Source organism: Chiloscyllium punctatum, chromosome 33, assembly GCF_047496795.1.
Source record: "Chiloscyllium punctatum isolate Juve2018m chromosome 33, sChiPun1.3, whole genome shotgun sequence".
NCBI lineage: Eukaryota > Metazoa > Chordata > Chondrichthyes > Orectolobiformes > Hemiscylliidae > Chiloscyllium > Chiloscyllium punctatum.
The window spans coordinates 29,689,208-29,713,825 of NC_092771.1; the positions used below are offsets into that span (position 1 = coordinate 29,689,208).

Consider the following 24,618-nt stretch of genomic DNA (forward strand, 5'->3'; position numbering starts at 1 on the left):
TATTTTAGATCATTCAATTTTACTCTTCATGCCAAAGTGGACAATTTCAGATTTCCCACATTATGCACCATTTGCCGGATCTACATCTACTCTAACCATATCCCTTTGTACCATCTCAAGTAACACCAGACCAACAGCAATGTAGTTGACTCTGAACTACCCACTGAAATGGTCCAGCAAGGCAATGGATGGACAACAAAGGTATCCTTGTTAGTGTTACCCACACTGAATAGAAAAATAGAAATAAGTGTTGAGCCATCAGTTACAGATGTGAAGAAAACTCAGGTGTTTTACAACCATCCTCTGATACCCTAGCACTAGGAAACACTGACACCATTTGAGGCAATAGCTTTTGTGGCATTAGCTGAGCTAGAAAACCAACTGAATAAGGCACCATTCAGATTATTCCATGTTGAATTCGATCAATGATTTGCTCAGCTAACATATTTCCAATCACTTCCAATTTAAACTTTTTAGCTTGTGATATAATCATTTAATGGAATTATATATTATCGATAAAAGTGATCACAGAAACCTCAAACCTCTGCACTAAATAATGTATATTGCTATGTATATAATTTGGTTTTAAAGCCTCAATTACTAGTTTGTTTCACCTTTCACTATTGTTTGCATTAACCAGAACTTCATAACTTCTTGATTTTGTGCTCAATGCATCTCATAATGAAGTCTAAGATCCCATATGCTTTACTAAACATTCTCTCAATCTCTCCCACTACTGTATAAGTTCTTTGCACATGAATCACTTTGTCCTATCAGTTCGGACTCCATAGAGATGAATAACTAATAAGCCCCAGTTAATAGTTGAAAGATGCCAAAAAGATTTCATGTTTTAAAACTTTTATAAGCAAGGAAATGGATCCTTTGGCCCAACTAGTCCAATGCCAACTATGTTTCCAAACTGAACTAGTCCACCTGCCTGTGTTTGGCCCATATCCCTTCAAACCTTTCCCATCCGTGTACTTATCTATAAATGCCTTTTAAGTGTTGTAATTGTACTTGTAATCACCACTTTCTCTGACAGTTCATTCCACGCAGGAACCACCACGTAAAAAGAGTTGCCCCTTGTGTCTTTTTAAAATATTTTTCCTCTCACCTCAAAAATATGCCCCTTAGTTTTGAACTGTCCCATCTTCAGGAAAATACCTTCTCTCTGCCCCTCAGGATTTTATAAACTTTAAGGACGTCCCTCAACCTCCCATGCTCCTGTGAAGTCTCGGCCTATCCAGCCTCTCCTTATAACTCAAAAGCTCCATTCCCAGCAAGATACTGGTAAATCATTTCTGAACCCTCCACCTTAACAATATCCTTCCTATAACAGGGTTGGACACAATACTTCAGAAGAGGCCTCACCAAAGTCCTGTACAACCTCAACATGACATCCCAACTCCTACACTCAAAGGTCTGAGCAATGAAGGCAGGTGTGCTAAACACCTTCTTAAGCCCGCTGTCTATCTGTGATGCAATTTTTGAAGAATTACATATCAGAACCTATTGGTCTCTCTGTTGTACAACACTACCCAGGACCAAACCATTAACTGTAGAAGTCCTGCCCTGGTCTGTTTTACTAAAATGCAACACCTCACATTTATCCAGATTAAACACCATCTGCTACTCATTGACCCAACTGACCAAGATTTCTTTGCCATCTTAAGTAACCTTCTTCACTGTCCACTATATCACCAATTTTAAGTTTACAGCGACAGAAGACTAAACTCAGTATTGACTAAACATTAGTCAAAAAGTGTGGCATTGGAAAAGCACAGCTGGTCAGACAACACCCGAGGAGCAGGAGCAGTGATCACACCCACTAGAAACAGTCTTCACCCCTACTCTCAACCCCAGTTCGACACCAGGTCCAAGCCTCCAACTTTGCCGTGTTTCCACCATTCCCCCCAGACCTACACTTCATTGAAGATGCATGATCAGTCATCAGTAAAGGTCTCACCTTCATCCCACTACGCTCTCACATCAACAAATTCCACACTTGTTGTGACATCAAATTTTTCTTCCGCTGCCTCCATGCTTACTTTCTCCATCATGACTCTGACCCACTCTCCGAGGACCCCTTCTACCACCCCCATCCACTTGGACACCCCGAGCTGGTCTGTAATCTGCCCTTAATTTTTTCATCTCCAATTGCCATTGTGACATTGACTGCCTCAACCTGTCCATCCCCTTCACCCACTTTAACCTTTCACGCTTGCAACATGCAGCCCTCCACTCCAAGTACAGTCTCACCAGCAAACCAGCAGATAAAGGAGGTTGGGGCGGGGTGGGGGCGGGGTGGGGGCGGGGTGGGGGGGGTTGGGGGGGGTTGGGGGGGGGGTAGTGGTAGTTTGGCACACCGACCTGTATGCCACTGAAGCTAGGCGCCAACTCATTGACACCTTCTTCTATTGCCCCCTCAATCATGGCCTCACCTCCTATCATCAAACCATTATCTCCCAGACCATTCATAACCTCATCATCTCAGGGGATCTCCCACCCACAACCTCCAACCTCATCTTCTGCAAACCTTACTTACCCAAAATTCACAAACCTGACTGCCTCCATTGACCCATCATCTCCGCCTGCTCCTGCCACACCGAACATGTGTCCTCATACGCTGACACGGTCCTGCCCCCTCAGTCCTGGAACTCCCCACGTATGTTCAGAACACCACCAATGGCCTCCACCCCCTCCATGACTTTCATTTCCCTGGCCCCCAATGCCTCATCTTCACCATGGACATCCATCCGCCATGACAAAGGCCTCCAAGCCCTACATTTCTTCATCTCCAGCCGTCCCAACCAGTACCCTTCCACTGACACACTCAGTGATTGGCTGAACTGGTTCTCACCCTTAACAACTTCATCAAATCCTCCCACTTCCTTCAGACCAAAGGGGTAGCCATGGTCACCTGCATGGACCCCCAGCTATGCCTACATCTTTATTGGATAAGTGAAACAATCCATTTTCTGGAGTTAAACTGGCACCATTCCCCACCTTTTCCTCCGCTTCATTGATGACCGGATCAGTGCCACCTCGTGTTCCCAGAAGGAGGTTGAACAGTTCATCAAGTTCACAAAATGACCTCAAGTTCACCTGGACACCTCCCTCCCCTTCCTGGACCTCTCTATCTCCATTTCTGGTGACTGACTCAACATAGACATCAAAAGATACTGACTCCCACAACTAATTAGACTACAGCTTCTCTCATCCTGTCTCCTGTAAAAACGCCATCCTTTACTCCCAATTCCTCTGCATCTGCTCCCAGGAGGAGCAATTCCACTCCAGAGTATCCCAGATGGCCTCCTACTTCAAGGACTACGATTTCCCCTCTCATGGTCAACAATACTGTCTAGCGCATCTCCTCCACTTCCCGCATCTCCGCCCTTGAACCGCACCCCTCCAACCACAACAAGGATAGACCCCCCCGGACCTCACCTTCCACCTCACCAAACCTCCGTATACAATGCCATCATCCTCCACCATTTCTGTCACCTACAATCAGACCCCACCACCAGAGATATATTTCCCTTCCCATCCCTGACAGTATTCCGCAGAGACCATTCCCTCCACGACTCCCTTGTTAGATCTATGTCCCCACCAAACCATACCCAGCCGCAAGAGGTGTACAACCTGTGCCCACACCTCCCCCTGACCTCCATCCAAGGCCCCAAAGGATCCTTCCACATCCACAGAAATTGTCCTGAACATCTAAATACCTCACCTACCGTGTCTGTTGCTCTTGATGTGGTCTCCTTTACATTGGAAAGACAGGACGCCAACTTGCGGAAAGTTTCAGAGAACATCTTCAAGGACAGACGCACCAATCCCACTGCCCTGTGGCTAACCACTTCAAATTCCCCCTCCCAGTCTGCCAAGGATATGCAAGTCCCGGGCCTCCTCCACCTCCAAGTCCAAGCCACCCAATGGCCGGAGAAAGAATGCCTCATCTTCCACTTTGGGATCCTCCAACCCCATGGGATCAATGCCGACTTCACCAGTTTCCTCATCTCCAGTACCCCCACCTCATCCCAGATCCAACCCTCCACTGCCCTCTTGAAGTGTCCTACCTGTCCATCTTCCTTCCCTATCCACTCCACCCTCTGCTCCGACCTATCACCATCACCCCCCACCTTCATCTACCTATCACCTTCCCAGTTACCTTCCCCTCCAATTTATCTCAGCCATCTTGAGCCCCCCCACCCCCACCCACCCCACATTGCTAATATCCAAAAAATCAACTCTCCTGTTTCTCGGATGCTGCTTGACCAGCTGTGCTTTTCCAGTACCACACCTTTTGACTCTGATCTCCAGCATCTTTAGTCTTTACTTTCTCCATTGACTAAACATTACTTTTGCCAGCCATTTAAACAATAAAATACAATATTCCAATTTTTCCAATAGCACAACCAAAAACATTTCAGTTTACCATTCACTTCCACTCTGAGGGGAAGGACAAGGAGGCAGGTCTACCTCAGCTGGAACAGAAATCAGACTCTCACTGTTGGTGTTTAGCCAACTGCACAAAACAGCTGAGTTTTCTATCCAGGTAGAAATGTACAACAGATATCCTTGAGCCCCAACATTCTTTTATTGTGGAAATAAATGTACATTTTAAAACATAACCATTAACAAACTGAAATTCTCAACACTTTTCTAGGACTTTGGAGACCCTGAAGTTATTCCCTGTTAGACAGGCTGCTGCCACAGTTGTACCTTTACAGTAAAGGGCGGCACGGTGGCTCAGTGGTTAGCACTGCTGCCTCACAGCGCCAGGGTCCCAGGTTCGATTCCAGCCTTGGGCGACTGTCTGTGTGGAGTTTGCACATTCTCCCCGTGTCTGCGTGGGTTTCCTCCGGGTGCTCCGGTTTCCTCCCACAGTCACAAAGATGTGCAGGTCAGGTGAATTGGCCATGCTAAATTGCCCGTAGTGTTAGGTAAGGGGTAAATGTAGGGGTATGGGTGGGTTGCACTTTGGCGGGGCGGTGTGGACTTGTTGGGCCGAAGGGCCTGTTTCCACACTGTAAGTAATCTAAAGCAATCTGCAATGCTGCTCAAATTACTAACAATCAAACAGTGCCAGTGTACTGATTTTAGAACAGATCACATTGTCAACAAGGCCTTTCATTTTAACTGAAAGACTCAATCCCAAAGCAAAACCATCTTATGAACATTACAATTGCTAACACTGCACCTTCCTTAAATTGAGCCAATGAGCAGGTATTGCCTCTTCCTATCCCGTGTCAAAATTTGTCACCTCTGTATCAAATCCCATCTATCTGACTGTTTAACTAACCTAGCGACATTATGCTACAGTTGATAAGATCCACTGTCACTGTTCCTCCAAGTTTGGTTCCATCAGTAAACTTTGAGATGTTAAGCTATATTCAAACAAAGTCATTTATATTGAGTGTAAACAGTGAACTAGCATAGTCTATTGAGACAATTGGCTGTAATGAGAGCTACCAACTGTGTGAGTTGGTAGTGCTTACCTCTGAGTTAAAAGGTTCTGGGTTCAAGTCCCACTCCAAGACTCGAGTACAAAACCAAAGCTGAGACTCTAATGCGTACTGAGTGAGTGCTACTTACCCTGGGACCTCATGTGCCTTGGGCACCCCAAAGCACTGTTACAGAGAAGGGTAGGGGAGTCAGGCATCCTCCAGTCTGAAAAATAACTGTTTACTATGAGTCACTGGTTTCCGTTATTAAGCTGTTGAAAATGCCTTTTCAGTCCACGTGACACTGGAACGTCCTATTTCACGATTGCCGGAGCAGTTTTACTAACCATCTTTAAATGCATTCAAATAGAACTTCTCTGTGCATGCATCAGACCTGCTTACTTAGAACTAGTTACTAAAAATAAAGTTTCTAAATGTCCTTGGCACCCTCAACTTCATTCAGATGTTTCTGCCAGTAATGGCAACCATCGTGAAAAACATTTCCAGACCATGGCAACGGCTGTAACACAAGCAATTCAAGTGTCAGTCATTTGAGCATCAGATCAGATAATGTTCCAGTTTTAACGAGATTGTTTGGTTAACTAACTGGAGCCTGTAGCTGAGCTCCCTCAGTTAAAGGCTCACCCACCCAATCAGTCTTAACAAGTCCAAATGAATTGATTAAAAATAAAAGCAAAGTAAATCAGTGCATTATTTCCCCCTCCAACTCTATTTTGATTTTAACCCCTGCCCTCCGCTTCACTGTTTGATCACGCAACATTGCCCTTTGATGTGAAGGGCACTGCTTGTCAGTGGCTACTCGGGTGTTTCCTTTCTTCCTGGTGGTGGAAATTTGAATAAAGATTTGTGCACCTTGTGTCTCACACCTGCACACACACAACATGGGTGCTGGGGAAAAAAATAAGCACTACCACAGTTAGGCGGTAGTGTGGGAGTAAAAGAGATAAGAAAAAGATAAAAGAAAAAAAGAAAAAGAGAAAAAAAATGCAAAGTAAAAAAAATCCGTTTTCTAATAGGTGACCCACAGTGAGATACGGTAAAACTATTATACATATTAAAGAGAGAGAGAGACAGAGACAGAGAGAAAAACAAATTAGAAAGGCTTATTGTCGTCTTTGGAACAGAGGAAATTTGGGTTATTTGATTAGAGTATACAGAATTATAGCAGATTACATTACAGTGTGGAAACAGGCCCTTCAGCCCAACAAGTCCACACCGCCCCGCCGAAGCGCAACCCACCCATACCTCTACATTTACCCCTTACCTAACACTATGGGCAATTTAGCATGGCCAATTCACCTGACCTGCACATCTTTGGACTGTGGGAGGAAACTGGAGCACCCGGAGGAAACCCACGCAGACACGGGGAGAACGTGCAAACTCCACACAGTCAGTCGCCTGAGGCGGGAATTGAACCCGGGTCTCTGGCGCTGTGAGGCAGCAGTGCTAACCACTGTGCCACCGTGCTGCCCTTATTATAGCAACATGAATGAATGAAGACTATCTCCTCAAGAGCAATGACAAAAGAACACAGATTTAATATAATCATTGGGCGGATTTAGAGAGGAATTGGGGTAATTTTTAATCACTTGGAGTATCATGGATGTTTGCAACTCACTCTCTATAAGGGTAGTCAAGGCAAATACTCTCATCATACTTGTAAACATGTAGTTAAAAACCTGGAATGACAGAGTTACAGTCCAAGAACTGCAATGTCTCCTCCTTTGGCAGTTCCGCCAAAGGAAATTCTTCAGGGATAATTTAAGAACATCCTTAAAGTGGTCCCACTCTGCCCCTGGGAAATGTCCTGTCACAGTCAAGGTCTGAGGAGAGTAGTATTAAGTTCCAAGAAGGAGCAGGAGACTGATGCGTTAAACAGGAGCGTGTGTAGACGGCAGCAAGTTGAGAAGAAACTGCTTGCATCAAATGGCTTATGACAGAATCATTATGTCACCTGATCAGACTCTTAAAGTAATAGACCATCAAACCCACACAAATTCCCAACAAGCAGGTCTTTGGGAGTCTGGTGTCAGGCATACAGATGACGTGTTCCCCCTACTGGAGCTGATTTTGAGATTCTGCAATGCATTAAATTCTTCACAGAAGAACTCCTTTTCTTGAAGATAACCCTGATTAATTATTCAGCTTTTGTTGTGGTCTCTGCTTCAATTACTAACTCTAGTCGTTGCTTTCTACAGCTGCCTCTTGTTCGTATTATTCTCTCCTAAATCCTTTTAAACTTGTTTTTAATTTTACACATTCAAGTTTCTCAATCCTTGGGTATTTATTTTACTCTGTTCAATCCTATGTAGTTAATCTCCAGAGTTTTCAAAAACTTGCAATATATGGATCTAATTGGTAGCCAGAAAGTACTCTGTGACATCTTAAGGTTATGTAAGGTGGTACATAAAACAAATCTTTCATTCATTCAGGAGGAGTTCCATTTCTCGAAAGTTCTTGGTCACAGTGGCTATGATCACAATGGGAGACTTTACAATTGCCTGTCACGCATTTACAATGATACAGGCATACAGTAATACAGCATGGAAACAGGCCCTTTGGCCCAAACTGGTTCATCCTCACCATGGTGCCCACTCAGCTCGTTCCAATTGCCCGCAGTTGGTCCATATCCTTCTAAACCCTTCCTATGTACTTACCGAAATTTTAAAAAAATATTGCTATAGTATCTGCCTCAACCACTTTCTCTGGTAGCCTATTCCATATACGTACCACTCTCTGCATAAAGACGTGCCCCTCAAGTCCTTCTTAAATCTTTCCCTTCTCACCTTAAACCTGTGGTTTTCAATTCCCCATTCCTGGGAAGACGACTATATGCGTTCACCCTCTCTATGTCCCTCATGATTTCATACACCCAATCCACCTCATTCTCCTACATTCCAAGTAGTAAAGTGTTATCCTGGCCAACCTCTCCCTATAACTCAGGCCTACTAGTCCTGACTACACCTCAGTAACTCTTCTTTGCACTCTTTCCAGTTTAGCTATGTCTTTCCTATAACAGGGTGGCCAAACTGTACACAAGTGCAGCCTCACTAATGACTTATGCAACTGTAACATAATATCTCAATTCCTATACTTCATGCTTCAACCAGTGAAAGCCAGCATGCTAAATGCCTTCTTTACCACCCTGTCTACATGTAATGCCACTTTCAATGAACTATGTACTTGTATTCCTCGGTCCTTCTGTCCCACACCATTCTCAGGATCTTACCATTTACTGTATAAGGCCTACTTTGGTTTGACTTCCCAAATTACAACACCTCACACTTATCTGTGTTGAATTGCATCTGCCCATTTCCATATCTTCACAGAATCACAGAATCCCTACAGTGCGGAAACAGGTCATTTGGCCAAAGTCCACACCGACGTTCCAAAGAGTATCCTACCCAGATCCAATCCCCTACCCTATTACTTTACATTTTACCTGACTAATGCACCTAACCAACACATCCCAGAACACTCTGGGCAATTTAACATGGCCAATTCACCCAACCTGCACATCTTTGGACTGTGGGAGGAAACCGGAGCACCTGGATGAAATCCACGCAGACACGGGGAGAATGTGCAAACTCCACAGACAGATTGTTATTGTTAGATTTGTTAGAATTGAACCCAGGCCACTGGCACTGTGAGGAAGCAGTGAAAACCACTGAGCCACTGTGCTGATCAAGATCCCTCTGCAATTTTTGATCACTTTTCTCATTATCAGGCATACAAGCCAATTTTGTATCATCTGCAAACCCACTAATCAGGCCTTGTACATTCACATCCAGATCATTTACATAAATAACAAATAATAAAGCTCCCCGCACCGACTCCTGAGGCACACCATTAGTCACAGGCCTTCAGTCTGAGGAACAAACTTCAACGGTCACCCTCTGCTTCCTACCATTGAGCCAATTTTGAATCCAATTAGCTAGCTCTCCCTGGATCCCATGCGACCTAACTTTCATGACTAGCTTGCCGTGCGGGACCTTGTCAAAGGCCTTAATAAAGGTCATACAGACAACATCCACTGCCCCACCCTCATCTATCCTCTTGGATATGTCTTCAAAAAACTCTAAAAGATTTGTCAGACGTGAATTACCACTTACAAATCCATGCTGACTATCCCTAATTAGACCAAATGTTAATTGATCCTGTCCCTCAGTATCCTCTCCAACAGCTTGCCTATCATTGATGTTAGGCTCACTGGCGTGTAATACTCTGGCTTGTTTTTGCTACCTTTCTTAAACAATGGAACAACATTAGCCACCCTCCACTCTTCCGGAACTTCACCAGTGGCTAAAGATGAAGCAAAAATCTTTGCAAGGGCCTCTGTAATTTCTTCTGTACCTTCGACAATGTCAGAGGATGGACTTGATCAGGCCCAGGGGATTTATCCATCTTAATGTGGTTTAAGACTGCAAACACCCCCTTTCTGGTAATATGTATGTGGTCCAAAATATCCTCACTTGTTTCCCTTACTTCCCTAACACCCATGATTCTCTCCTCAGTAAACACTGAGGAGAAATATCATTTCTCCCCCATCTCCTGTGGCTCCGCACATAGACAGCCATGCTGATCTTTAAGGGGTTCTGGATTAGTGGTGCTGGAAGAGCACAGCAGTTCAGGCAGCAACCGAGGAGCAGGAAAATCGACGTTTTGGGCAAAAGTCCTTCATCAGGAGTAAAAGGCTTTTATTCCTGATGAAGGGCTTTTGCCTGAAACATCGATTTTACTGCTCCTCTGTTGCTGCCTGAACTGCTGTGCTCTTCCAGCACCACTAATCCAGAATCTGGTTTCCAGCATCTGCAGTCATTGTCTTTACCTACCTGATCTTTAAGGGGACCTAATCTCTCCCTAGCCACCCTTTTCCTCCTAATATAGCTCTTGAAACTCTTGGGCTTATATTTAACCTTATCTGCCAGATCCATCTCATACCTTCTTTTCTCTTCTGATTTCCTTCTTAAGAGTGCTCCTATACTTTTTATAGTCATCACTTGAGCCCGATAACTAAAACCCAATGTATGCCTTCTTCTTTTTCCTGATCATAGCCTCAATATCCTTGTCAGCTAGGGATCCCTAAATCTGCCAGCTTTTCCCTTCACCCTAACAGGGATGTACTGTCCTGGACTCTTGATACGTCATTTTAAAAGCCTCCCATTTGCTAGTCATTCCTTTTCCTTCAAACAGACTCACCCAATCAACCTCTGCCAGACTCTGCTTAATAGCCCCAAAATTAGCCCTGGTCTAGTTTAGCACCTTAACCTGTGGACCTGTCCTATGTTTTCCATAACATTTAGATGCTGTCCACTGTCAACCAGGGCCTACAAAGTAATTTCTGATCCTCTTCCTGTCCTATATAAAAGCTGCTTGCTGGCATCACCATACTATTCCATTTCCCACTATCACCTGCCTGAAGATCACCAGCTATTGTTTCAAAATTAGTGGAGAACAAAAAGAGTGCACTTACAGCCCTTCCACTTCCAAGATATTTTGGGACGAGTCATTCTCCTCCACTCTAAATTCCCTTTCAACGGTAAACAAATTACTTAACTGCCAAAGAAGCATGAGCAAAGAAGGAAGTACGGGGAAGGTTAATTCCAGCAGGAAGTGAAACATCATCACACCCGAGTGATAAACCAGTCAGCAACTCCCATCTTTCCTGTATTTCATCAGAACCCATTGCCTTACCTCTCCAGGTCTCCTCAGAACTCATCTTAAAAAGCATTGGCTGGGCCAGCAATTATTGCCATCCCCACTCCCCTTGCGATGATGGTGTGGAGCTGCGTTCTGACACTGCTGCAATCCAATGTTTGTACAGTACACACAGAGGATGAAGTGAATGTTTAATATTGTAGACAGGGTGTAACCAAGCAGGTTGCTTTGTCCTGGATGGGGACGAGCTTTTTGAGAATTGTTGGCACTGCACACACCCAGGCAAATGGGGAGCATACCATCACACTCCTCACTTAGCCTTGTAAATGGTGCATAGACTTTGGGGAGTCAGGAAGTCATACAGTCAGAGATCTACAGCACAGATAAAGGCCTTTCAACCCATATAGTCTGTGCCAGTCAAAAATAACCACCTAACTATTCTAAGCCCATTTTGCAGCTCTTGGCCCATCGCTTTCATGCCCTGACACCTCAAGTGTACATCTAAATATTTCTTAAATGTTATGAGTTTTGTTCTCTACCACCGTTGTAGACATTTTGAGTTCCAGATTCCCATCACCCTTTGGGTGAAAATATTTTTCCCTGCATTTCTCCAAATCTCCTGCTTCTTTTAAGTCTATGCCCCTAGTCAACAATCATGGGCTAAATTATAACGCAGAGCCAAATAAGTGATATGCTCTGGATTACTACCTGAGCCACGGGCTAATTGGCCCAGGGGGAAGAAGATTAAAGGCTCAAAGGCTGGCAAGGAAGAAATGCATTCAAATTCATGGAGCATTGGCACCAGTACTGGGGAAGGAAGGAGCTGTTCCAATGGGCTCCATCTGAATCATGACTGGATCAGAGTCTCAGTCAATTCCATAACTAGGTCTGTGGATAGGCTTTAAACTAAATATTGGGGAGGGCTGGAATGGTTGGGCAGACTCAGTTGCATGGAAATGCTTAAGGGGGGAGGGCTCAGAAGTGATTAAAGTTCCCAGACAGTATGTTTGTTTTGTTCATTCACAGGATGGGGGCATCTCTGGCTAGGCTAGCAGTTATTGCACATTAATAATTGCCCAGAGGACAGTTAAAAATGAATTACATCAGTATGGGTCTGGAGTCAGATGTAGACTCCACCAAGTAAAGGTGACACCTTTGACTAGGGTGGCTCGGTGGCTCAGTGGTTAGCACTATTGCCTCACAGCGCTAGGCTCCCAGGTTCGATTCCAGCCTCAGGCAACTGTCTGTGTGGAGTTTGCATTCTCTCCCCGTGTCTGCATGAGTTTCCTCTGGGTGCTCCGGTTTCCTCCCGCAATCCAGAAATGCCATGCTAAATTGCCCATATTGTTCAGGGATGTGTAGGTTAGGGGCATTAGTCAGGGGAAATGTAGAGTAGTAGGGTCAGTGTGGACTTGTTGGGCCCAATGGCCTGTTTCCACACTTTAGGGATTGTATGAATTCCCTAAAAGATACTATTGAACCAGATAGTTATCCCTACAAACAAGAACGGTCATCATTAGACTCTTGAACTCACATTCCAGCATTTGCCATGGTGGGATATGAACCCAGGTCCCATGCGATAATACCACTAAGTCACTGCCTGGTAAAGGGTCAAGAATCTAACTTCAGCCTCAGTAGATGAGGGGAGAAAGATGAAAGGTGGACAGTCAGTGCAAGACTGAGGGTGTTGTACTTAAATGCATGCAGTATAAAAAGAACAAGGTAAATGAGCTTGTTGCTCAGATTGAAATTGATGGATATGACAGATGTGGCTGCAAGGGGATCTGGGCTGGGAACTAAACATCCAAGGATACATGTCCTATCGAAAGCACAGGAAGATGGGCAGGGTTGCCTTGTTAGCATGAAATGAAATTAAATCGATTGCAAGAAGTGATATAGGGTCAGAAGGCACAGAATCTGTATGGATAGAGTTGAGGAACTGCAAAAGAGAAAAGACTCTTTTGGGAGTTATGTACAGGCCTCCTAGCAGTGGTTAAAATCTGAGAAAGAAATTAAATCCGGAGGAAAAAAAGAGGCATGTATGAGAGGCACTAATACGTGGAAGACTTCAATAAGCAGGTGGATAGGGAAAATCAGATTGGTAGCGGATCCCAAAACAAAAATTGTGGAATGCCTACTGTTTTGTAGTAGAGCCAATTAGGGAACAGACAATTCTAGATTTAACCATATATAATAAGGCCGACTTGATTAGGGAGTTAAAGGTGAAGAAATAAAAGTGAATAAATCCCCAGGACCTGATCAGGTGTATCCTAGACCTCTGTGGGAAGCTAGGGAACTGATTGCTGGGCCCCTTGCTAAGATATTTGTATCATCGATAGTCACAGGTGAGGGGGTGCGGAAGAGCGGAAGACTGGAGGTTGGCTAACGTGATGCCACTGCTTAAAGAAAGGTCATAAGGAAAAGCCAGGGAACTACAAACTGGTGAGTCTGACCTCAGTGGTGGGCAAGTTGTTGGAGGGAATCCCGAGGGACAGGATTTACATGCAATTTGGAAAGGCAAGGACTGACTAGGGTTAGTCAGCATAGCTTTGTGTTGGGAAATCATGCTTCACAAACTTGAGTTTTTTGAAAGAGTAACAAAGAGGATTGGTGAGGACAGGCAGTACACATGATCTACATGGACTTCAGTAAGACGTTTAACAAGGCTCCCCATGGATGACTGGTTAACTAGGTTAGATCTCATGGAATACAAGGACAGCTAGCCATTTGGATACAGAACTGGCTCAAAGGTGGAAGACAGAGGGTGGTGGTGGAGGATTGCTTTTCAGACTGGAAGCCTGTGAACAGTGGAGCGTCACAAGGATCGGTGCTGAGTCCACTACCTTTCATCATTTATATAAATGATTTGGATGTGAGCAGAAGAGGTATAGTTAGGAAGTTTGCAGATGACACCAAAATTGGAGGTGTAGGGGACAGTGAAGACGGTCACCTCAGAGTACAACAGGATCTTGATCAGATGGGCCAATGAGCCAAGGAGTGACAGATGGAGTTTAATTTAGATAAATGCGAGGTGCTGCATTTTGGAAAGGCAAATCAGGGCAGGACTTGTACACTTAATGGTAAGGTCCTGGGGAGTGCTGCTGAACAAAGAGACCTTGGAGTCCAGTTTCATAGTTCTTTAAAGACGAAGTTGCAGGTAGATAGGCTAGTGAAGAAGGTGATTCGTATGCTTTCCTTTATTGTCACAGCATTAAGTATAGGAGTTGGGAGGTCATGTTGCAGCTGTACAGGGCATTGGTTAGGCCACCTTTGGAATATTGCATGCAATTCAGATCTCCCTCCTATCGAAAGGATGTTTTGAAACTTTAAAGGGTTCAGAAAAGATTTACAAGGAGTTTGCCAGGGTTAGAGGGTTTGAGCTACAGGGAGAGACCGAATAAGCTGGGTCTGTTTTCCCTGGTGCATCGGAGGCTGAGGGGTGACTTTAGAGAAGTTTATAAAATCATGCAGGGTATGGATAGGATAAATTAACAAGATCTTTTCCCCTGGGCTGGAGGAATCCAGAACTAGGGGGCATAGGTTTAGTGGGAGAGGGTAAAGATTTAAAAGGGACCTAAAGAGCAACATTTTCACACAGAGGATAGTGCCTGTATGGAATGAGCTGCCAGATGGAATGGTGGAGGCTAGTACAATTACAGCATTTAAAAGGCATCTGGATGGGTATATGAATAGGAAGGGTTTAGAGGGATATGGGCCAAGTGCTGGCAAATAGGACTAGATTAGGGTAGGATATTTGTTTAGCATGGACAAGTTCAACCGAAGCGTCTGATTCTATGCTGTACATCTCTATGTCTCTCTGACCCTAAATCTCTCGGAGGTAGTTATGATAATATGATAGAATTCACCCAAGTAGTTTGAGAGGAAGAAAATTGAATCGGACGTAATGGCATTGTAATTGTGTAAAGCCAACTACAAAGACACGAGGGAGGAGCTGGCCAGAGTCAATTGGAAGGGGTGTTAGGTGCATTAGTCAGATGGAAATGGATCTGGTTGGGTTACTCTTTGGAGTGTCGGTGTGGACTTGTTGGGCTGAAGGGCCTGTATCCACATTGCAGGGAATCTAAAGAAAGAATGCTGTAATTGTACCAGCCTCCACCACATCCTCTGGTAGCTCATTCCTTAAACACACCACCCTTTGCATGAAAAGTTGCCCCTTTGGACCCTTTAAATATTTCCCCCCTTACTCTAAACCTGTGCTCTCTAATTCTGGACTTCCCCACAACCCAGGGAAAAGACTTGTCTATTTACCCTATCCCCTCATGATTTTATAAACCTCTATAAGGTCCCCCCTCAGCCTCTGATACTCCAGGGAAAACAGCCTCAGTCTATTCAGCCTCTTCCATATCTCAAACCCTCCAATTCTGGCAACATCCATGTAAATCTTTCCCGAACCCTTTCACAACATCCTTCCTATAGAAGAAGGACACCATCTGGATTTTCGAAGGTGAAATTCGTCATTCTGGGAACAGATGCAGCGGAGACGGAAGAATTGGGAACAAGGGATGGCATTTTTAATAGGAGGTAGGGTGGCAGGTGGTGTAGTCTAGGCAGCTGTGGGAGTCGGTGGGTTGTAGTAGATGTCTATGGTTAGTTGGTCGCCGGAGACGGAGATGTCCAGGAAGGGGAGGGAGGTGTCCGAGATGGTCCAGGTGAATTTGAGGTCAGGGTGAAAGGTGTTAGTGAAGTTGAAGAACTGTTCAGCCTCCTCGTCAGAGCACAAGGTACTGCTGATATAGTCATCAATGCAGCGGAGGAACAGGTGGGAGGTGGTAGCGGTGGAAGACTGACTGTTCCACGTATCCGACAAAGAGGCAGGCATAGCTGGCCCCCATGCGGGTGCCCATGGCTACGCCTTTCTTTGGAAGAAGTGGGAGGATTGAAAGGAGAAGCCGTTACGGGTGAGGACCAATTCAGCCAGGTAGATGAGGGTGTTAGTGGAAGGGTACTGGTTGGGACAGCGTGACAGGAAGATATGGAGGGCTTGGAGGTCTTTATCATGGTGGATGGATGTGTAACATAGTATACTTGGTTTCCTTGCATCTCACCCAGCTGTCAACTCTGATACCTACTGGGTGGCAAGTATGTGTAATCACTCCAAAACAAATTAAACATGCATTTGTCCCTTCTGTACCCAGCGCTGACAGTCATTGCTGTTCATTAGTGGGCTTCCATAAGTTGAACACAAGCCCCTGCAGTTTATGTCAGGTGATCTCTAAATGTCCCTGTGCCTTGTAAAGCGGTCCTCATGTTCGTCTTTGTTAAGACAGGACATTTGCCCATACTTCCACATCACTGGCCTGAGTTGTGTAACATTACTACGATGCCACTATCTTCACTGTTTCACTTTCCACATCCATGAAATCATGAGTTTGAGGAAACCAGGCTGACTGGAAAAAATATTCTCAAAGTCAGACCATTGGAGTGTGAGTTAATTCAGAGTAACAGCTGCATTAAAGACATTTCAGGTAGCATCTTCAGATTTGGCATTCCACGATTCTTCACATTGCTAAATACATCTCTACTGATACATATGTTTGTACTAAAACAAGCTGAAGCAATGTGGTTGACTCTTAACTGTCCTCTGGACAATTAGGCCTCACCCCATGAATGGAGAAAGTAAAAATGCAGGCAGCGAACCAGCAACTCAACAGTAATCTCCACTCTATTATACTAGCCCACTAAGCAGAGCAATGATTCATTTGAGTAACTTCCTTATAGTCTTAATATGAGGATCCCTATTTTGAGCGCTTTGAGGAAGCTGGGCCTTTCACAGCATAGCAAACAGTATGATCCAGATTTTATCATTTACTTGTTTATTCTTACAACTTATTAAAAATGTACAGTTCATCAGTAGCATTTGTACAGTAGAATTACTACTGAAATACATTTGCTTGGACACCTATCATACAATACCAAATAGTCTGACGGTTTCTTGCTGCTTACACAGACAGCAAATAAAATCTCAAAGCATTTTTTCCACAGTGCTTCTATCCCAAGTCTTCCACTGTTTATCAGTTGTCCCCTCCACCTCCCACGCAGATAGCCTTGCTTCACAGTATTTGAATGCTCATTGTCACCCTTTGTTTTGAAGTTCAGAAAACTGAAGGCAGTGAGGCTAAAACATGATAAAAGCGGGATTTGAAAAAGATGGAAAGTTAAAAAAAAAATTCCACATCAACAAAATCTTGTCTGGAGAGAGGCAGTGGCACACCGAATGAGCAATGTCATTTCATAGTATATCTCCAAATCTGAATGAGTCTGTGTTGCGACACACACATTTAAGTTACCAAAAAGTATGAAAAATGAATACAGTGATTATCGGATCAAAAGGCAGAAACCAGTGTATGCGCAAGGCAAGGACTCCATTCATATCCAGTCTTGAGGTGGAGACAGACAGTTTGGAAGCATATTCTAGCATGAAAGACTTCCAACAGTTATATCCTCCACTCCAACAGCACTGAACAAAAACGATATCACCTGTGGACTGGAACCTCATCCATGTTTCCATCACAGTTGCAGTTGCAGATGACGTCAAAAGATGCAGAAACTATTATAACATCTTTCGAGCAACATAGTTCAAAATGCCTCCTTGCTTGTAAAAGGTGATCTCCATTTCATTGTCAAACTTAGCTACGGCTTTGAATGCCTTTCCTGTATTTGTCTGTAAGACAGAATTTTTAATATCCATTTAGACCATGGGACAAACGAAAGCACACTTTCATTCTTCTACTGATTAACTTTTGTGTTCAAAATGCTGAAAGAAACATGGACAGCAGCAGTGGACAGAGAAAGGGAGCTCATGTTTCAGGTTGATGCACTATAACATTAACTCCATCCACAAATGCTGCCTGACCTGCTGAGTGCTCACAGTATTTTCTGGGTTTGCTTCACATTTCCAGCATCTACAGTATTTGATTTCAGTTGCTAACCAACATATTAAAAAAGTATTTGAAGTGGAAATCACATGCAGCAGATTATCAAAATGTCCAAAGGCAAAAGTGAGGAGTGCAGATGCTGGAAAACAGAGTTTAGATTAGTGGTGCTGGAAAAGCACAGCAGGTCAGGCAGCATCCGAGGAGCAGGAAAATCAATGTTTCAGACAATTCCTGATGAAAGTCAGTCCAGAGAAGGTGCACTATGCTGATGCCAGGTATGGAAGGACAGTCTTATGAGGATAGGTCGAGCCTATTCTCATTGGAATTAAGGAGAATGAGAGGTGACCTTATTGAAACATACAACATTCTAAGAGAACTTGATAGAGTAGATGTGGACAGAGTGTTTTCCCTTGTGCCTCACAGTGCCAGTGTTGGGCGAGTTGACATGGTTTGCCTGGAAGCCATTTTCCTAATCCAGCTGAGAAACCATTTTCTGTCCCCAGAATTTTGCTGGCTGTGCATTCCTTACTATGAGGTAACATGAAAGGTAGGCCTTATCTTCCGAAGGTATCAAGTTAGTGTTTTTCCCACTTTGATGAATGATCAGTGCAGGCTGTAGAACCAGTCAAGCGGACATAGACTTGTCAATTAGTCCCACTTCCTTTACGAGTTATTGCCACTTCACGGTCATTCAGCTAATTAGGGTCATCTCTGCTTAGTGTTAGCAACGTGTATAAATAGAACAAATGGTGATACCATTTGTTCTGTCCACTTGTGGAATGCATAATGGTGCTTTAGTTTTGACCCGAATGACTAACCTCTAATTTAGTACCAACTTGTAAGCATACCAAACTGTGTAATTAACGATCAGCCCTTATCTGCTTTCTCTATATAATCCTGTAGTATCCTAATGTACTTCAGAATAGCACCGAGCCACAGTTAGGATGGTGAATTCCCCATGATATATTGTGTAATAAACTAATCAGTTCTCAAGGTCTGAGTCTCGAAAGTTTTATTCAACAGCCAGGGACCCAGATTCGACTCCAGCCTCTGGCAACCGCGTGGGTTTTCTCCAGGTACTCCGGTTTCTTCCCATGGTCCAAAGATGTGCAGGCTTGGTGGATTAGCTATGAGGAATGCAGGGTTACAGGAATAGAGTAGGGGGGTGTACCTAAGTGGGATGCTCTTAGCAGCGTTGGCGTGGACTCAGTGGGCTGAATGGCCTCCTTCCACATTCTATGAGAAGGTAATGATCTGTGGAATTCTTTACTGCAGAGGGCTGCTGCGATGGGGCTATTAAGCATATTCAAGGCTGAGATAGTTTTAATCAGTAAGAGGTTTGAGGGCGATGGGGAAAAGGCAGAAGAATCCAGTTAGGATTATAAGATCAGTCATGATCTCACCGAAAGGTACAGCATCTTAAAGGGCTGAATGGCCCAATCCTTTTACACTTTACTGCTTCAGTCTAGTCAGGACATCCTGAAGAACCTGAGACAGACTGACATCATTCAAAATTCTGCACATTGCATGTCTCCCTCACCACCCGATGCCTGAAGGAGGAACGCCTCATCTTTCGCCTCAGAACCCTTCAACCCCATGGCATCATTGTGGACTTCACCAGTTTCCTCATTTCCCCTCCCGCCGCCTTACCCCAGTTCCAATCTTCCAGCTCAGCACCATCCTCATGACCTGTCCATCTTTCTTCCTTCCTACCTGTCCGCTCCACCCTCCTGTCCAACCTATCACTTTTATCCCACCTCCAGCCACTCTCAGCTACCTTTTTCCAAGCCGCACCTCCCTCCATTTAGCTCTCCACCCCGAGGCTCCCAGCCTCGTTCCTGACGAAGGACTTTTGCCCAAAGTGTCGATTTTCCTGCTTCTCAGATGCTGCCTGACCTGCTGTGCTTTTCCAGCACTACTCTAATCTTGATTCTAATCTCCAGCATCTACAATACCCACTTCCCCCCGATAAATCTCACTCTTAGCTACACCTGGAGAAGCAAAGAAGCAATACAGCAGGTTCTGTGATATACCTGAAGTGATGACATTTTAGAGAGGTTCTGGACAATAATAACTTCTGCACAGTTTTATCACAGGGAAGATCAAACAGTCCAAGATCACCCACAGCACCTAATTTTAGGATTAATGCTGATACTTTAAGAGCTATAATAACCCATTATATTTAATTTAAACTGCAAATGATCAAGAAATGTCAGTCCTACCATTAGGGTTCTGAACCTAACAGAGTCACAAAGTACACTTTATGAGCTGTCTCAAGATTGCTACTGGCCATTTTTAACCTGGCTATGAGTGGCTGAGGGGTAAATACTGAAGGCTGGAACTGGAAATGCTATATATGTACTGCAACTTGATTTAGACTCATAGGAGGCCCAAATAGGAAAGAAAGAAATCTGTTGCTTTATAAGCAACTTAACTTTCTCAATTGGGAAATAAAAGGCAAGTGCTGGGCCTGGTCTGAATGCAACCAAGATTGGAAATAATTAAAACAGATCAAGTGGCACTGAGCTTGAGAGTTTAAAAAATTTAGGGTACAACCTAGGGATTCCGTTTTTCTTATAGTAAAAGGACACCTCAGGTTACAGCCACTGGACAGACCGTATAAGAAATATGAACACTCGCTTCATAAAGTGCGCTTCAAAGTAATTTTTAAGAAAGTTAACGCCAAGTGACAAAGCCTCTTACAATACTGCACCATGCTTCTGCCAGGTGGCACTTTATAAACCATTCATTCACTAGTAAATGCAGACGGTTATTGACATGGAGAAGATGCAATGTGCTCTGCAGCTGTTATATGCAGGCAAACCAGCAAAACAAATCCCCTTTGCGATAAAGCATCGCTGGTTAAAACATTCAGGTCACATCAAGCCAGCAGCACTTCAGATGCAAGCCCTCCTCTCTGACTGAGCCAACATGAACTGCTCATTGTACATAGCATGAGTGCCTTATGCTAGAAGGCGGAAAAGTAAATTGAAGCAGGATTCCTGTTTCAGTGGTTCCGAGGAATCGGCACAGTAGCTTTGGAAACGGTATCAGGATTTTAGTGGCTGTGATGCTTAGTGCGGGCAAAATTACCAAAGCAGGCTCACCTGCAAAAGGTTAGAACTGCTCTCCCAGGAGAGAGGGAGAGGGGATGACAGTAGTAAAGAACAAGCACAAAGGAACACAAAAATTAGGAGAAGGCCTTTCCACCCCTCGAGCCTGCTGAGCCATTCAATAAAAACATAGGTGAACTGATGATGGCCTTCGCTCTACTATCCGTCCATAACCCTGTTCTCAGCCCTTGTTGATTAAAAACCTAGCAATCTCGAATACATTCAAATACCCTAACCTCCAAAGCTCTCTGTCAAAGAGAATACCAGAAAGGAAAAGACAATTTTCACCTCCCATGATCCCTCCAGAACTTGGTGAATTCATGCTTTCTTTAGCAAACTAACATGTGATGACAGAAAAGCGATGCAAGATTCTTTAAGGAAAATGGGAAACATTTGAGGAGAACATATCCCTTGAAAACCTTCCCTGAATACTACCTGTGGGTGTGACCGCAAACAACAGTAAACTATATCAGCACTAGCTACAAGTCAAGATATAAAATCTTTGTTATACATACTGTTATACTGACTGTCGTTCCAGGGCACAGTTCTTTAGGAATTAATATTGTGTACTGCTCTTTTCCAGTCAGTCCTAATCTGTCGACAGTTTCCTCAGGAAGGAATTGGAGAGGAATGATACCCATACCGATCAAGTGGTTCTTGTGCATCTTCTCGTAACTCTCCGCTAGAATGGCTTTCACACCCTGCAAACATTAGATCACAACAGCAGGATTAAAACTGACAACTTAAATCCAGAAATCAATGCAGGGCAAATCTTACAAGATATACAGAATCAAGCTTTACCAGTAAATAAGGTCCTTTGGCAGCCCAGTCCCTCGAACTACCTAAGCCGTATCTTTTCCCAGCTAAAATAATCAGTGGACAGCCTTCCCTCTGGTAGCGTTCAGCAGCATCAAAAACATCGAGCTGTAAAGGTAAAAGGCTTCATCAAAAAAGGTGAATTTTAAAAAAGAAAAATGTTAACACTTTTGCTTTGGCATTAAAGGTCCAATGATGCGGAGTACTTACTGTTTGCCCAGATGGGATGTGTATTGTTTTAGGCGCAGTTTTGCCAATAAATTTATTTAGGAGCCTGATGTTTGCAAATGTCCCTCGGGTCATCACAGCATCATTCCCCCTTCGCGCTCCATATGAATTGAACTCACGGGGTGTGAGGCTAAGTTTAAAACAAAGATTCAGACAGAGTTAAGACTCCTATTCTGTCAATTTTTTAATTTTTTGTTTCAAATTGCTTGCTAGTTTGAATGAATGGATAATGTAGGGTGGCTGATTGGTAGACGTAGAGTCATTACCCCCAAAGTGCTCTGATATGAAGTACACAGGATGAATTCAGCGAGTCCTGCTCCCTATTGGGACTCAGAGACCTTAATTGCAAATGCAGCACTTTCTATCAGATTCCCTGTAATTACTTAATCTCCAAGTGCAGAATACCCCATTTGTTAACATTCTCCGTAGTGTCTGGTTTAATTGAATCTACAAACACTTTGATGTAAAACAGATATAAAAACAAATGATAACTGCAAATCTGATTTCCTAGGACTGACCATGCTGTACTCAGGACATAGGGATAGATAGTTTTCAATTGCATTGATGAATGTTGTTACTTTTCATTGTTATCAGTGCCTGTACCAGCATTCCCAGTAATTATGTGCATTAAGAAAGCCTCCCCCCCCCCGCCCGCCACAACAAAAGTCAGCAGACTGACATATTCTTCCCTCAAAAGATCATGAAACTTTCCATGTGAAACTGGATAACTTTTGTTGGGCGAGGGTATTAGGGATATGAAGCCCAGGTGGGTAGTTGTGTGTTAACACACTGATCTGGAAGGTTCAAAGAGACCTGAGCGCTTTTGTACATCAGTCACTGAAGGTGAGCTGGCAAGTGTAGAAGGCAGAGAAGACGACAAATAGCATGTTGGCCTTCATCGTGACAGGATTCAAATACAGGAGTAGGGATGTATTACTGTAATTGTACAACGCCTTTTGCAGACCACAGCTGAAGTATTTTGTGCAGCTTAGGTCTCCTTATATCTGAGGAAGGATGTTCTGACCACATTGGGAGTACAATGAATATTTACCAGACTGTTTCCTGAGATGACAGGGCTGATGAATGGAGAGAAACTGGAATGATTAGAACTACATTCACTGGAGTTTACTAGAATGAGGGGCATCGCACAGAAACCCACAAAATTCTAACAGAAGGAGACAGGTATATGTAGGAAGAACCCTCCCCAAGGATGGGGTGCCCGGATCAAGGGGTCAGTTTAAGGTTATAGGGCAAGGCATTTTGGGACTGAAATGAGTAAACATTTCTTCGAAAAGCGGGGAGCCTCTGCAATTCTCTGTCACAGAAAGGGATTGAGGTCAAAACATTGAATGCTTGCAAGGAGGAGTTAAAAAAAATAGTTCCTACGACTAAAGGGATCAAAAAGCAGTGGAAAACAATAGGAAGAGGGTAATGAGTTGGATGATCATACTGATAGGCATAGCAGGTTTGAAATCCCGAATGACCTACACCTCTTTTATTTTGTATGTTCTACAATCCAACTCTACACCAGAACAGATTCAAGGTGTCAAATGGTCTCCTCCTGTTCCTCAGAAGAAAATCCCACTCCAAAATGTTTCAACTGCTCACAGCTAATGAATTTTCCACCTCGCCACTTTGAAGAGAATTTTGTGATCTTTTATCAAACAAATAGATTGCCTCATCTTTTTCTGTCAGAGATATTTTGATCAGGAAGCTTAAGAAAAAGGATAGGACCCAATAAGTACATTCATTCTTTTTAAAGAAAGCACCCATTTGGAAGTTCAGAAATTCAGAGTCATTAGAAATACTTTCTATGATTTAAAACAAACACTTACCCATTGCGGGTCAGGTATCTGGCAGCAGCACTGTTACGAGCTATACTGCCTGCGGGTGAGATGTGGTCAGTGGTAACAGAATCTCCCAGGTGTAGCAAGACGTGGGCATTTTCAATGGACTTAGGACAACTGGGCTCTTTGGTCTAAGGACAGGAAAAAGGCCAGAAAGGAAGTTAAATTCACGCACAACAAATACATAACCAAAGGGTGGGGAGAATCAAGATGTGCGGCAGAGAAGCTTAATTGTGACATGTAGCAAAAAGGCATTTTATTCTTTGTAGATGTTATCAGATAGACAGATAAGTCTGCATGTTCCACGACACGGTGGCACAATGGTTAGCACTGATGCCTCACAGCGCCAGAGACCCGGTTTCAATTCCCACTTCAGGCGACTGACTGTGTGGAGTTTGCACGTACTCCCCGTGTCTATGTAGGTTTCCTCCAGGTGCGCCGGTTTCCTCCCACAGTCCAAAAATGTGCAGGTTAGGTGAATTGGCCGTGCTAAATTGCCTGTAGTGTTAGATGAAGGGGTAAATGTAGGGGAATGGTCTGGGTGGGTTGCTCTTCAGAGGGTCGGTGTGGACTTGTTGGGCCGAAGGACCTG

At 43.9% G+C, this 24,618-nt stretch overlaps 2 protein-coding genes across 4 annotated transcripts in view; both read right to left on the reverse strand.

Annotated features, from left to right (window-relative positions):
* LOC140458523 (hydroxylysine kinase-like) overlaps window positions 1-11,036 on the reverse strand; it is a 55,255-nt gene extending 44,219 nt beyond the window's left edge. The window contains exon 1 of one of the 3 annotated variants that reach the window (XM_072553274.1): window positions 10,942-11,036. The gene's annotated coding sequence lies outside the window, so the exon portion shown is untranslated. Of the gene's footprint in view, window positions 1-5,598; window positions 5,740-10,941 lie in introns of those variants that run through there. The other 2 variants (XM_072553271.1, XM_072553270.1) reach the window with 2 other exon arrangements.
* Window positions 11,037-16,943: 5,907 nt separating this feature from the next.
* The window catches only part of ireb2 (iron-responsive element binding protein 2), a 77,557-nt gene continuing 69,882 nt past the window's right edge, over window positions 16,944-24,618 (reverse strand). Inside the window, exons 18-22 of the mRNA XM_072553277.1 lie at window positions 24,015-24,157; window positions 22,162-22,309; window positions 21,937-22,059; window positions 21,651-21,836; window positions 16,944-17,808 (exon numbers count right to left, since the gene is read on the reverse strand). Of these exons, the coding sequence (XP_072409378.1) occupies window positions 17,698-17,808; window positions 21,651-21,836; window positions 21,937-22,059; window positions 22,162-22,309; window positions 24,015-24,157 (711 nt within the window). The 3' untranslated portion in view covers window positions 16,944-17,697. The remainder of the gene's footprint in view (window positions 17,809-21,650; window positions 21,837-21,936; window positions 22,060-22,161; window positions 22,310-24,014; window positions 24,158-24,618) is intronic.